Source organism: Eurosta solidaginis, chromosome 4 (genome assembly GCF_040869045.1).
Source record: "Eurosta solidaginis isolate ZX-2024a chromosome 4, ASM4086904v1, whole genome shotgun sequence".
NCBI lineage: Eukaryota > Metazoa > Arthropoda > Insecta > Diptera > Tephritidae > Eurosta > Eurosta solidaginis.
The window spans coordinates 108,638,101-108,653,336 of NC_090322.1; the positions used below are offsets into that span (position 1 = coordinate 108,638,101).

Below are 15,236 nucleotides of genomic sequence, written 5' to 3' on the forward strand. Positions count from 1 at the left end.
CGGCCCATTTTTTGTGGCAAATTTCACTTACACGTAAATATATAAGTCTTTATTTAACACATTCTTTGTTTTTTATTTTAGTTGTTTTCAAAAAAACATGAAATCACAAATAGTGAGTTAACTTTAGTTGAAACTAACTAATTTGTTTATAACAATTAATGGCAAATTTGCCCGAAAATGTTTTTGCATTTGCAGATTTAATGTATCCTCATTTTAGATAAATTACGTCTTATACTGAACAAAAAAAAAGGCAGTATATTACCCACTATCTATATATTAATACGCTAACAAAATTTCCATACAATCAATTGACAGGTTCTTTCAAATACTTAGCATACGTAAAATCATACAAAAGTTATATGAATCGATTCGTATTGATCAGTCGCAGTGCATATGCCTATTTTTGTTAACAAATATTACTCTATTTATTTATAATTAATAGAAATTTTTTTTGTAAATTCGAACAATTCATACAAATATCGTAATTCATTTTCGTGCACAAGCGTGCCATCTTTGGGAACAATTATCTAAGTGTTCTAATGTGAATTTCAAAGACCTAAACCTTTATGCACAAGCGCGCCGTCTTTGGGAACAATTATCTAAGTGTTCTAATGTAAATTTCAAATTTTATTTATCCCCGCTAAATCCGAAAGCACAAATGTTTCACCTACATACAAATATGGTTTCCTATTGTTGCCACTTACCTATAATAGCCTCTACCAACATCCTAAAAAATTGTTCCAAAATAATTTGTGGCGTACCAAAATCTAAAACTAAAAAATCTTAAATAGAATTAATTTTTGACCGCCCCATTTTTTGTGACAAATTTCACTTACACGTAAATACATAAGTCTTTATTTAACAGACACTTTGTTTTTTATTTTAGTTGTTTTCAAAAAAACATGAAATCACAAATAATGAGTTAACTTTTGTTGAAAGTAACTAATTTATTTATAACAATTAATGGCAAATTTGCGCGAAAATGTTTTTGTATCTGCAGATTTAATCCTCATTTTAGATAAAATACGTATTATACTGAACAAACAAAAAAGTTACAAAAATATAACATTACATTTTTTATATTTGCCGTCTTCCAGTGAGTTTTACAGCTCCGGCTCACGCTCAATTCTCACGGGAATGCTCTGGATCATTGAGAGACTTGAGAAGCAGATGTCGTGAAATTGCACACGTGAAATGTGATAGGCAGATGTCGTCGCCGTTTTTCAATTAACTCATACGGCGAAAGGTTAAGCAGCGACATCTATTTTTAAAAAATTAGGTTTATTAAAGGCAGCGTTGCCAAACTAAAAAGAAGTAATTAACAAATTATCTGGATCTCAAATTGAACCAGACTTCTATCTGGATTTATCTGGCTCAAATCGTTGTTGTTGCATTCACATGCAAAATTATTTATCTGCCTCAGGATTTTGCCACCGGATGATGGCAATTGCCTTTTATGCTAATTACGAAACAAAAAAACGTCCCAAAAACGTTTTTGATTTTAGTTCAAAGCGGCAACCGGCATCATAGCGGCCGTATTGCATAGGCAGTATATTACCCACTATATTTATTATTAGGCTAACTTTGTTGGATTATATATCCATTAATCGGATGCTTAGATCCCATAACCCTAATTTGTTTGTGTCGCTTAAAGTTATGAAATCAATTTTATTTTAGTAAATATGTTTGCGTAAATAATTTCAATGTTTTTGTTTGTTTTTCTTTTCTTCCTAATTTATTCTGCTTTGTTATATCTTAGTATTATATTATCCACAGACGATATTTTATGGTAGATATGGTCATATATATTAATGAAATGGAGTGTTTACAAATTTAATACAAATTAATTACGTACATTGATCTCAATGGGAAACCCAACATTAAATATCCGAACATTAGAATCTTCATATTTGCACAATGATCACATTAAAACCCGGAAAAAAGTCTAAGTGCAATTATTGCCTTGTTTGTATGGAGCTGTTTGTTCACTTCACTTAATTTTTTCGCAATTTAAGTACTTTATTTTTTTTCTTTAATTAAACATTTTTTTAGTAAACTCTGCGTTCTTTCTCATTACATAATTTTTTTATATTTTTATTTTATTTTTTATGAAGGTATCCTCTATTCTACTCGAAATTTTTGTTTTGTGTCACACTTACATATTAGATATGTATTTATACAAAATTAAACGGGTGGCGTGAAATAAGCTAAATTCCTTTAGCAAATTTCTCGCGCGGGGTATAGTTTTTGCAATTGGTACACGTGATACTAAATTAAGTTTGTTCTGCGATGCCGACTGGGGAGGTGATGTTGATACTCGTCGCAGTACTTCAGATTGGATGGCCTTTCTCAGTGGAGGGCCAGTTGCGTGGAGTTCTAAAAAACAGAGCGTGACGGCTACCTCTACGACTGAAGCTGAATTTGTCGCTCTTTGTGCAGCAACAAAATTCGCTGCATGGTTACGCAAACTGCTGGCAGACTTGGGTACAATCAGTATAGTCCTACTTTAATTAAATGCGACAACCAAAGATCAATCACGTTAGTTAAAACTCCAGAGTCTTCATAGCGAACGAAGCATATCGACGTACAATACTTTTATACGTGTGATATGCAACGAAAAAGTCAGATTAACGTGGAGTTCGTGCCAACTGAAGACCACTCGCCGATTTTCTGACCAAAGCATTGCCGAATGACCGATTCAATATGCTCATCAATAAATGTGCAATGATTGACACTTGATTTTTTTTATTATAACGAAAGCGAGTGGGAGTGTTAAGAATTGCGCTTTCTGCTCCACTCTAACTTAGGATTCTCTGCTTGAATTGTAACTAATAATAGCCGTGGTTTTTTATACACGCGTATACGTTTACGTTTGCTTAGATAATGCTTAGGAGACCCATGTAGCAGCAGTGGTTAAATAACTAGCTAAAGCCACAGGGTGTACCGAAAAGCGGAGACACAACCCTCTGATGGCCATAGGGTATAACATATAGCTAAATCAGTTGCGATGAACTGTGGACACACATGAAATACATAGAATTAGTGTAGAGGGTGAAACAAAAACACGTATTGCAGTTACATCTGAGTATAATGCGTATTGAAATTTAGTTGTACACATTTTATGCGCAGCAATTTCAGAGGTGTATTTAAAGTTTGACGCTTAGCAGTCCATATAAAGTTTAATATTATAGACGTTTACGTGTAAAAAAAAACACGGCTAATATAAGCCGTGTTTTTTTCACACGCGTATACGTTTCGTTTGCGCGTGAAAAAAAACGCCTATACTCGCTTAGATAATGCTTAGGAGATCCATCTAGCGGCTGTGGTTAAACAACTAGCTACAGCAACAGGGTGTACCGAAAAGCGGAGACACAACGCTCTGATGGCCATAGGGTATAACATATAGCTGAATCAGTTGCGATGAATTGTGGGCACACATAGAATACATAGAATTAGTGTAGAGGGTGAAACAAAGACACATATTTCAGTTACATCTGAGTATAATGCGAATTGAAATTTAGTAGGACAAAATTCATGCGCAGCAATTTCAGAGGTGTATTTAAAGTTTGTCGCTTAGCAGTCCATATAAAGTTTAAGCGTAAACGGATATACGCGTGTTAAAAACAACGGCTATAATTGAATTTTATTTACCGCTCTACTTATGTACTTATGTATACACATGTACATATGTTTACATGTTTAAATGAATTGCTGAATATTTTACCTAACTGTTTTCTTTGCTCATTGCTTTTTAGCATAAATGGATTTTCACATTAAATTTTAGTTTTTGGTCATCGTATGATCTTTGTCAAATAAATACCGCTAAATATGGTGTTATTTTATTTGATTGTACATTGGATCAAGAACTTCATTATTAAGAGCCGGCAACCGTATCGTCTCAAATTCATTTTTATACACAGCTGAGCAGAGCTCACAGACGCCCACTTTTTAAAAAAAAATTTTTTTAAGACAAATTTTCCCAAAAAAATTGAATATCTTTACAGTATATAAGTAAATTATGTCAACATTCAACTCCAGTAATGATATGGTGCAACAAAATACAAAAATAAAAGAAAATTTCAAAATGGGCGTGGCGGACCTTTTTCATTTAATTTGTCTAGAATACTTTTCACGCCAAAAAAATTTACCAATCCTTGTGAAATTTGGTAGGAGCATAGATTCTATGACGATAACTGTCTTCTGTGAAAATGGGCGAAATCGATTGAAGCCACGCCCAGTTTTTATACACAGTCGACAGTCTGTCCTTCCGCTCGGCCGTTAACACGATAACTTGAGCAAAAATCGATATATCTTTACTAAACTTAGTTCACGTATCTTTCTGAACTCACCTTATCTTGGTATAAAAAATTGCCGAAATCCGACTTCCACCACGGCCACTTTTTCGATAACCAAAATTACGAAATATTAAAAAAATGACATAATTCTATACCAAATATGAAAAAATGGATGAAACTTGGTAATTGGATTGGTTTATTGATGCAAAACATAACTTTGGAAAAAACTTTGTAAAATGGGTGTCACACCTACCATATTAAGTAGAAGAAAATGAAAAAGTGAAATCAAAAGCCCTTTGAATCTTGGCAGGAACAGTATCGTGGTATTACATATATAAATAAATTAGCGGTACCGGACAGATGATGTTCTGGGTCACCCTGGTCCATATTTTGGTCGATATCTCGAAAACGCCTTCACATATACAACTAAGGGCCCTCATTAGTACCTTTAATTTGATACCCATATCGTACAAACGCATTATAGGGTCACCCCTGGTCCACCTTTATGGCGATATCTCGAAAAGGCGTCCACATATAGAACTAAGGCCCACTCCCTTTTAAAATACTCATTAACACCTTTCATTTGATACTGTAAAGAAAGTTAAAAATGATTGAGAGACGAACGCTGATGAGTAGCGTTAAAAAGCGATGCTTCTTTACTGACGAAATGCATTTCTATTTATACAAAAGTTCTTTACATACTAGAGGTGCATGACTGAATAATGAGAAATGGTTTGTCAGCAAATTATTATATTGACCTACATATTGTCAATATGATCCGCGCTTGAGCAGTTTGGTATGACGCATCAATGAATTGGTCGATTTTGCAAATGCGAATGAACTCATGGTGGTTATCTGGGTCAATTAAATATGAACGTTTGTTTGTAAGTATATTTGTACCGTTAAGCGTGTTTGAAGTGAGGTGAATTCCACTCAACACTAGAATACCCATATCGTACAAATTCTAGAGACACCCCTGGTCCACCTTTACGGCGATATCTCGAAAAGGCGTGCACCTTTAGAACTAAGGCCCACTCCCTTTTAAAATACTCATTAACACCTTTCATTTGATTCCCATATACAAACACATTCTAGAGTCACCCCTGGTCCACCTTTATGGCGACAACCCGAAATGGCAACCACCTATAGAACTATGGCCCACTCCCTTTTAAAATACTCATTAACAACTTTCATTTTATACCCATATCGTACAAACACATTCTATAGTCACCTTTGGTCCACCTTTATTGCGATATCTCGAAAAGTCGCCCACCTATAGAACTAAGGCCGACTCCCTTTTAAAATACTTATTAACACCTTTGATTTGACACCCATATCGTACAAACACATTCTAGAGTCACTCCAGGTCCACCTTTATGGCGACATCTCGAAAGGCGTCCACCTGTAGAACTAGGGCCCTCTCCCTTTTAAAATACCCATTAACACCATTCATTTGATACCCATATCGTACAAACACATTCTAGAGTCACCCCTGGTCCACCTTTATGACGATATCTCAAAAAGGCGGCCACCTATAGAACTAAGGATCACTCCCTTTTAAAATACTCATTAACACCTTTCATTTGATACCCATATCGTACAAACACATTCTAGAGTCACCCCTGGTCCACCTTTATGGCGACAACCCGAAATGGCGACCACCTATAGAACTATGGCCCACTCCCTTTTAAAATACTCATTAACACCTTTCATTTTATACCCATATCGTACAAACACATTCTATAGTCACCTTTGGTCCACCTTTATTGCGATATCTCGAAAAGTCGCCCACCTATAGAACTAAGGCCGACTCCCTTTTAAAATACTTATTAACACCTTTGATTTGATACCCATGTCGTACAAACACATTCTAGAGTCACTCCAGGTCCACCTTTATGGCGATAACTCGAAATGGCGACCACCTATAGAAATAAGGCCCACTCCCTTTTAAAATACTCATTAACACCTTTCATTTGATACCCATATCGTACAAACACATTCTAGAGTCACCCCTGGTCCACCTTTATGGCGACAACCCGAAATGGCGACCACCTATAGAAATAAGGCCCACTCCCTTTTAAAATACTCATTAACACCTTTCATTTTATACCCATTTCGTACAAACGCATTCTAGAGTCACCCCTGGTCCACCTTTATGGCGATATCTCAAAAAGGCGGCCACCTATAGAACTAAGGATCACTCCCTTTTAAAATACTCATTACCACCTTTCATTTGATACCCATATCGTACAAACACATTCTAGAGTCACTCCAGGTCCACCTTTATGGCGATAACTCGAAATGGCGACCACCTATAGAAATAAGGCCCACTCCCTTTTAAAATACTCATTAACACCTTTCATTTGATACCCATATCGTACAAACACATTCTAGAGTCACCCCTGGTCCACCTTTATGGCGACAACCCGAAATGGCGACCACCTATAGAACTATGGCCCACTCCCTTTTAAAATACTCTTTAATACCTTCCATTTGATACCCATGTCATCATATAAACACATTCCAGGGCTACCCTAGGTTCATTTTCCTACATGGTGATTTTCCCTTATTTTGTCTCCAAAGCTCTCAGCTGAGTATGTAATGTTCGGTTACACCCGAACTTAGCCTTCCTTACTTGTTTAAATTTCCGACACCCGTTTGTTGTTATATTTTTTTAGTGCACTAACTAAACTATACACACGGGCATTCTCGGCGCGAAGAGATGAAATCACGTTAAACAAAGCTTCTAATGTGAATTGTTGTTTGTTGACATTATCATTTTATTACTTAAATTCCCAATTTTTGAGAATTTACGGGAAAATTAAAGAGTCACTATCACAGTCTAATAACTTTTACACAGCGTTCAAAAGGCAATTATTAAAAAACAATATCTCATTAGAGACAATCGATTTAAAGAAAAAACGGAAGAGCAAACAAAAACACGTCTGAACAGCTCGACGCTATTCAATTATTATAAACCGGTAATAGGCTCATGAATTTTAAATATTAAGTAAAAACTATTAATTATTTTGTTTCCACATCATACACATATTTAACCTTTAATACCATGCTAAAGAAATAAAGTCTGACGACTTTTTATTTTCGGTTCTTGGTGGGATTCGCGCATATATTAAGGAAATATATAAAGAAAACATTAAATTATATGAAAGTTGAAACATACTATCCATACATATCCAAATATCGTCTACTGTAAGCAGCTAAACAGTTACGGTCATAGAAACAATATTCTTCTCAAATGACTTAATATCGAAGTCGAACAAGATTTTTATTAAATTTCTATTATGTTTTTTGTTTAAAAACAATTGTTATTCCAAATTTCGTTAGGATTGGTCGATGGTTGTTCAATTTATGGCATTAATAGCATTACAGAGTAATTGCCCAAAAAAGCGGCGGCGCCACCTCCATTTAAATTCTTTTCTTTTTTTTTGGTACTTTGGTAATGACTGAAGTTAAATAACAGTAAAATTTAATTATATACCGCGAAGGTGTTAAATTTTTTATTACCATTGTACTTAAGAAAAAGAAAGTTTTAAGTGGGTGTGCTCGCAAACCGATTTTGCAAATTTGTATGCCAAATTTAAACACGATATCTTCAATGGCTTTAAATTAAGGGTTTGCATAACTTTGAACATTTCTTATTCTTACTATGGGCGGTGCCACGCCCCTTTTTTAAAATTTGATGATTTTTTTTTTTTCAGAAATCTACATATACATATAATCCATCCCTTTGTCGGTCTTTGGTAGTGAATTAACGCATTTTTCGAAATTTCTATATCGATTTATTTTTTTTGACTTTTCGTGTATCGGAATTTTAATTTACGACATATCGTTCCAGACCCGTTTACTTGAGGAAAATCTAAAATCAGTTCTGATTCCAAGAGGATACAAGTTTTAAAGATTATTTTAGTTTTTATTGGTTTATGCAAACGATTTCATACGACACAAAAGAAAACAGTGCCTTGCATCTTTATTTTGATTTTTATCTGCTTTTAAAATCGTTCGTTGCAGTACAAATATTTGTTTACTCGAAATGGTAAAATCGAAATATTTAATCCGAATTTCAATGGATTGATTATATTCATGAGTTTTTGAATGCAAATTATTTATGGCCTCTTAGTTTGAACTCTTCTGTGCATAATGGCAAGCAAAATAGTAAAGAAAACGGTTACTAAAAGTACAAACTCAAGTTCGTGGTTTCTAAACTTCCATTACTCATACTTAGGATAGACTTGACTTGACTTGCCATACTATAATAGGCTAATATACTATAATTATAATATACTTCACTTAGGCCATACTATCTGCATAGTTCCTAATTTTTCCCAAAAATTAAAAGAAATACGCAAATAAACGTATGTATTTGCTCTCAAATAAATGCCAGCCTTTTCAAAGAAATATCAAAATAAAGTTTAAAAGCATAAATGGCATCCAAAAATGCCGACGCCACTTAGAACTTACGTAAAAAATCACAAATCAACAAACTTCTATGTCAAGTCAAGTATTTCTAATGCTGCGTAACCAGTTAGATTAATCAATCAATGTAAGGCGCGATAACCTCCGAAGAGATTTTAGGCTGAGTTTCTCTTCCAATTGCGTGCGTTAAAAGGAATTTTTCCTACAATTTGGCGAAGCGGGAACTACATGTTTTATGCCGGCTCCAAACGGCATCTGCAAGGCATAAGAGTTTTCACTAAGAAGCCTTTCATGGCAGAAACACACTCGGAGTGCTTGCCAAATCACTGCCGAGGGACGCCCCGCTTAGAAAACCTTTCTTCTAATTGAAAAAAACTTGTTTTTTAAATTTTTATGTTGCTTTGCCCGGGGCGTGAACCCAGGATCTTCGGTGTGGTAGGCGGAGCACGCTACCAACACCAAGACGACCGCCAATCAGATAAAGGCAAAGCTCATTAAACAGAACCCTAAGCGACAGTTCGCAAGTCAAGTCTATGTTAAGTATGAGTAACGGGCGCTTAAATCTAATATTTATATATCATTAAAAGCACAAAAATGTACTTTTTCGATCAATAAATAACCCCATTGGAAAGTGGCAGTTCCTGTCTCCCCTTATGAAAAATTTGTGGCCCCTATCCCGGATTTTGAAAGCGTATTCGAAATTTCAAGACCTAAAATTTGAGGTATGTGTCGCAAAGAATATATGTATGTTTTCAATATCAAATAGTGTTATTCTTTGAAAAAAAGTATCGCACGCGTAATGTCGCGTCCGTGGCCGTACCTTAGCTATAAAAAAAAATAAATGCAAGGCGCGATAACCTTCGAAGAGATTTTAGGTAGAGCTTCTATTCCAATTTGCGTCGTGCTCCTTTTAATTTTTCCTACAAATTGGCGGGACGGGACCTACTTGTTTTATGCCGACTGCGAACGGCATCTGCAAGGCAGATGAGTTTTCACTGAGAGCTTTCCATGGCAGAAATACACTCGAGAGTGCTTGCCAAACACTTCTGAGGGGCGACCCAGCTTAGAAAAATGTTCTTCTAATTTAAAAAACCTGTTCTAAAATTTTGATCTTGCTGTGCCCGGGGCGTGAACCCAGGATCTCGGTATAATAGACGGAGCATGCTACCATCACACCACGGCGGTCGCCTTAGCTTATATCCAACGTTTTAAAAAGATATTTCAGATTTCGTTAAACTACGAGCATAAGGTCTTCTTTCACCTTCAGTCTCTCCACTTAGAATTTACGTAAAGGAATATAAATTTTCTCCTAAGTTGTGCATGTTTTCGCAGGCATTACAAAATTACTTCAATCTCTTATCGCCTCCGAACCGCTTAATATATAGTCATATATAAGTACTTAAATGTTTAGGTCCCTGAAATTTGTATGGTATGAAGCATTCCAATAAAAATGCATTCAGTGCGCTGCTCATGTTGTCTTTTATGTAGGTTTAAATGGGTGCAAATGTCGCGAGGGTAACCCAGGACTTGTCCCTACATGTACCTATATATGAGACCACACGCTGGGTATATAATGTTCGAGTCCGCTCAAATTTAGATTTACTAACTCATTTTATTTTTTTTGATTTTCTTAAACGTTTAGACTTGAGGAGTAAGGCGATTTTTACACATGTAAGAATCCACAAGAAATTCCCAAAAGTTAAGCTACACGTTCACATATGCCCCATTCCTAGAAGCTAGATTATTATCTGTCAAATCTATATCACCCATATTGCTTACCCTTTGTTTAAGGGTTTTTCTTTTTTTCGTGCTTCCATCTAGGGATGAAACCCGACAACCGTCTCTCAAAGTTTAATTTGGGAAATCTTGTAAATTAATTATCGATTAGGAGTTAAATACAAATAAGCCAGGGTATTGGCGCATTCTTTGTGGTGTTGACACCATTACACGAACGCCAAGGCCGGTATCAGCTCAATCAGTTAGCACTATACACCAATAAGTTGGTGGCGTTACATGCGCCATAGAGTCGAATGATATTTGTGATATTTGTGTAATACTACGTTTCCACCAAACCCAAACTCCGTGTTTGCCAGTTTCGTAAGACTGTTAAAACATGTCTAAAAATATCGCGAAAGCTATCGAAAAACGCGTTTTAACTTCGGTACCAATAATGCGAAAGCAAAAAATCAAAAGATGCATTTCTGCAAAGAGATATTTTGCATAAAAGAGTTGGCAAACACGGAGTTTGGGTTTGGTGGAAACGTAGCATAAGGCACGAGTTTAGTGTTATTGGCGCTACTGGCTAAACTGAGTTGATGGCGGTAGCTGCTGGTAATTCAGCATGCGAACTTGAGGAAGCTACATTCATCTGAGTTCTATGTTAATGGTTGTGACTTTAACTATTTCATAGCACTTTTCTACCTTGTTACCGGACGTTCCATTGCTGGTAAGTACGGTTTTGAACCAGATAATAACCGAATAAATCTGTTAATAGATTAAATGACTGTTAACACTGTTCAAGTTGTGTTTTATTATAGTTAACTATGCTTTGTCACAATATACTTTAGTTTTCTAGATCAGTTGATCTTTTGTAATACTATTTATTTTCTTCAATGCTGTCTAATATTTTTTTTGCGAAACATTCAACTATAATAAACCTAAACTATTAACTACGAAATTAAAAAAAACACACAGCAGCTATCAAGAGTTGTCGTTCCTAAAGCTTTTAGCAGTTATAGGGGAAGTTGAAGCGTTGCCAGTACATAATTTGAACTTTTCTGTACATAATGGCAAGCAAAATAGTAAAGAAAACGGTTACTAAAAGTACAAAACTCAAGTTCGTGGTTTCTAAACTTCCATTACTCATACTTAAAAAGTACAGTATGGCGCCACCGACAGCATCTGGTGGCGCCATGCTGTGCCACGGCGTCACGAAATAGTGTCGTCACCAGTAACTCCACCTCCGGTGTCAACTCAATAACTCAACACAGTACGAAAGGAAACGTATGAAGATAATCTCGTTGTTTATACGTAAACTTGGTCTAACCCATTAGATACTTATTCAAATCAGAGGATCGAAAATATTCCCATACGAAATAAAAAAAATACGCGATGCTTCAACTGTTATTATTCATGTATCTACGTTTCACACGGATGTCATTTTTCACTTTCTATGAAGTTTTCGAATAGCTAAATTAGTCCTCTTTGAAATCAGCCTAATGTCATTTATCATTCAAGCAACTCAATATTTATATTCGGCAGTAAAATATCTTATTTATAAATATTTGTAAGCAGTATTAAAAAAGCATGCAGCATGCATTGGAGCTAGTAAAAAATATGTCATACATTTTAGATTCACTTGTTTTGCGAGGGCCTTTCCACACTTTGGCATAAATTGAGTGTTCGGTATTGGTATCCTCTTTTGGATCTGAAGTTATTAAAGCAGCGCTAATATCGACAACATCTATTTTCGCATAATTACTATTCGAAACAGTTTCATTAGAAGTCATAGTTTCCGCTATAGCACCATATGTAGCAATAGATCCTTTACATTTTGCTTCGGAACAATTTTTCACTATATTCAGTTGTTCCGACATATTGTTTATTTTATTAGGAAAACAACCTTTCGGTGGTAAGTCATCTGATGAAACATTTTGTTTTTTTATTTTTTTATTTTTATTGACCATTGCGTATATGGGCTGGTTATACTCTCCATGGTATGAAATCGCATTTAAGGAGTTGGTATTGACAGTTTTGTTTGTATTTTGAATGACCTCATTGTTTTCATATATAGGTTGTGATTTATTACTTGTTTCCTGTTTTAAATTTTCATAGATACTTTTTTGTAACTGTGAAGTTTTGCATATTCTATTAGCTTCCTCAAAGTGGATATTTTTACCGCTACTTCTAACGGATATGTCTTTATCACTCGGAGTTACAGTTTTGATAGATTTAGGCGTAGCCCAGTCATTAACAGCAATCAAGAGGCTGGCTGTTGGAAATGAACAATTATTCCCGTCAGTTTCTACTTCACTTCTTCTCGAGAGCGTTGTTATTGTAAAATTTCCTCTTTGCTTGAGACTGTTATAATTTCCAACAACGGCTGCATTTCTTAGGTACTGCATATTATTGATGGATGAAGATTGCAGAGTTCCTGTTCCTGTCGAAGCAGCATGTATGACAATTGAACATAATATATAAGTGTTTTTCCTAACAGTTATTTTTAAATATAATCATTAACCAAACATTTATATGTACTTATGTATTAGGTTGATCTAAAAAACTCAAAATCGTTCCACATTTTTGGGAAAAGATGGAATAACACAAATTTAATATTTTCTCTCCTAAGTGTTAATGTGTGGATTTTAGAAAAAGGTGCGGTTTTTTCATCAACCCAATATAAACTTACGTAGTATATTAAGCTATTCTAATATAAGGGTTGTTAACAAGGACATTCTGTGAAAAAGGCCGAATCTCCGCGAAATCGTTAATAAAGCTGTATCTGAGAAGCCCAGTTGAAAAAATAAATTTTTTGACAGAAGTGATATGAATTTAATTTAATTTAATGCCTTTTCACAATTTGAAAAGGATTTAGATCGGTACACTACAACATAGTTTTATATATTTATATAGTTTACAACTTTAAGGCCCGGGTATTCGGTACAAGTTCAACTCAGTTTGTGAGTTGAAATACGCTTAAACCCTTGGCAGGATCCCTGTAAACTTTAACTAAACTTTCGTCAACCTGTTGTTGTTGTAGCGATAAGGACACTCCCCGAAGGTTCAGGGGAGTGTTATCGATGTTGATGGTCCTTTGCAGATCCGGCACGTTCCGGTAACATGCACCATTAAGGTACTATCCCGACCATCTCGGGAACGATTTAGTATGACCACATGAAACCTTCTAGGCCATCCCGCCCTACCACCCCCTGCCACCATGAGGAATTTGGGTCGCCAGAGCCTCAGCTGCTAAAGAAACAGGATTCGCCACGGGTAGGTGAGGTTGATAACTGGGTTGCAGAAGCTATAAATTGGGCTGACAATCCCTTGAATCAATTTGGAATTTTAGTCGCCTCTTACGACAGGCAGTCGCCCTAACCCGCTGGGGGGCTCTAGTCAACCTATTAGTTATTTGCGTTCTGTTCGTTTTTATTGTAAAATATAAAATTGAACACATTCCAAAGCTACATTATTTTTACATTTACGTTTATAAAAAACTTATATTTTCTCTGGCGATCATTATTTTTTAATTTATACGTTTTACTTAGTTGGTCACAGCGTATGTACTCAATATGTACTCAATAAGCATTTGCGCTTGAGTACCATTACAGATCATGTTGATAACTACCATACATCTAAAATCTCAAACGTGGTTTCTAAACGTGGCTCAACTGGAAAATCAGCGTGTTTTTTTTTTTCAAACCCATTACAACTTTACACCCAAGGTAGGACATGAACTGGAGAAATTGGCTTGATATTCAGAACTATAAATTTTTAAAAATCTCTTCAGGATTAGAGAATAATTTGAGAACGATGTTGGAGATCAACTCGAGAACTATAAACTTTACAAAATTTCAAATTTTTCAAAGGTTGGATAGTGATTGGAGAATGGTGCTTGATATCAACTTGAGAACTATCGGGGATGAGAATAATTAAAAAACGATGTTGAATATCAAGCTTAGAACTAGAAGAATGGAGAAAAGTGTGTCCATGTTTGTTGGGTAAACAAAGTCTAGTTGTAGCCGTACCTACAAATTATCTAGATAATGAAAAACGAATATTGCCGTACAAAAAAGCTTACCCTAAAGGCGGCGTAAACTTGTGATTTAAAAAGCCCCCTGTCGTTTAACTGGAGTTTAAATGTTACTAGAGTTTAATCAAACATATTTAAAGTTTACCTCTACCAACTACTGAAAACTCGGGCCCAAGTCTTACGAGTTGTGAAAAGGACTTAAATCAAATTAAACTCATATCTCTTGTGTCAAAAAACTAATTTTCGCAGTTAGCATTTTATCCGACCTTCTCAGATAGTAGAGTTGTGCTTTTTCGTTCTTTTCAGAGATTTGAATCTTTCGTTCTTTTTCTGATGAACGAACAAGTTGTCCTTTTCGTTCATCTGCTCTTTTCTTTTTTCAAACAAATTTGTTCACTGCTGCTCGCACCCGCGAAAAAAGCCAACAAGTATAGATGGGGGTGTGTATGCAGCAATGCTTTGTGTAGGTATATTTAAATGTGTTATGAATAAATAAGTTAATATATATGTATATGTATAATTAACTTCAAAAAAAGTTACAAATTTCGGAAGATCCAGGAAATTGAAAGAGTACAGACACAAATTGTAAATATGAACTTTTCAAGTTTAATAAATGTAATAGGGGGACTCATGTAACCGTATAAATGCCTTATAAAGTGTGTAAACGTATAAATTTATCTAGTGCGTAAACGAGCTGTCAAATTTTGTATGAAAAATCATTTACACAATTTGTATAAATTTACGCGCACATTTCA

The 15,236-nt window shown here is 35.3% G+C and overlaps 1 protein-coding gene across 5 annotated transcripts in view; it reads right to left on the reverse strand.

Annotated features, from left to right (window-relative positions):
- Window positions 1-15,236, reverse strand: part of sol (small optic lobes) — a 567,383-nt gene that overhangs the window by 470,073 nt on the left and 82,074 nt on the right. For all 5 annotated transcript variants that reach the window (XR_010952752.1, XR_010952751.1, XR_010952753.1 and 2 more), the window contains one exon: window positions 12,075-12,888. Coding sequence is in view for 2 of the 5 variants with exons in the window: in XM_067782436.1 (XP_067638537.1) it covers window positions 12,075-12,888 (814 nt within the window). In the remaining 3 variants the exon portion in view is untranslated. The remainder of the gene's footprint in view (window positions 1-12,074; window positions 12,889-15,236) is intronic.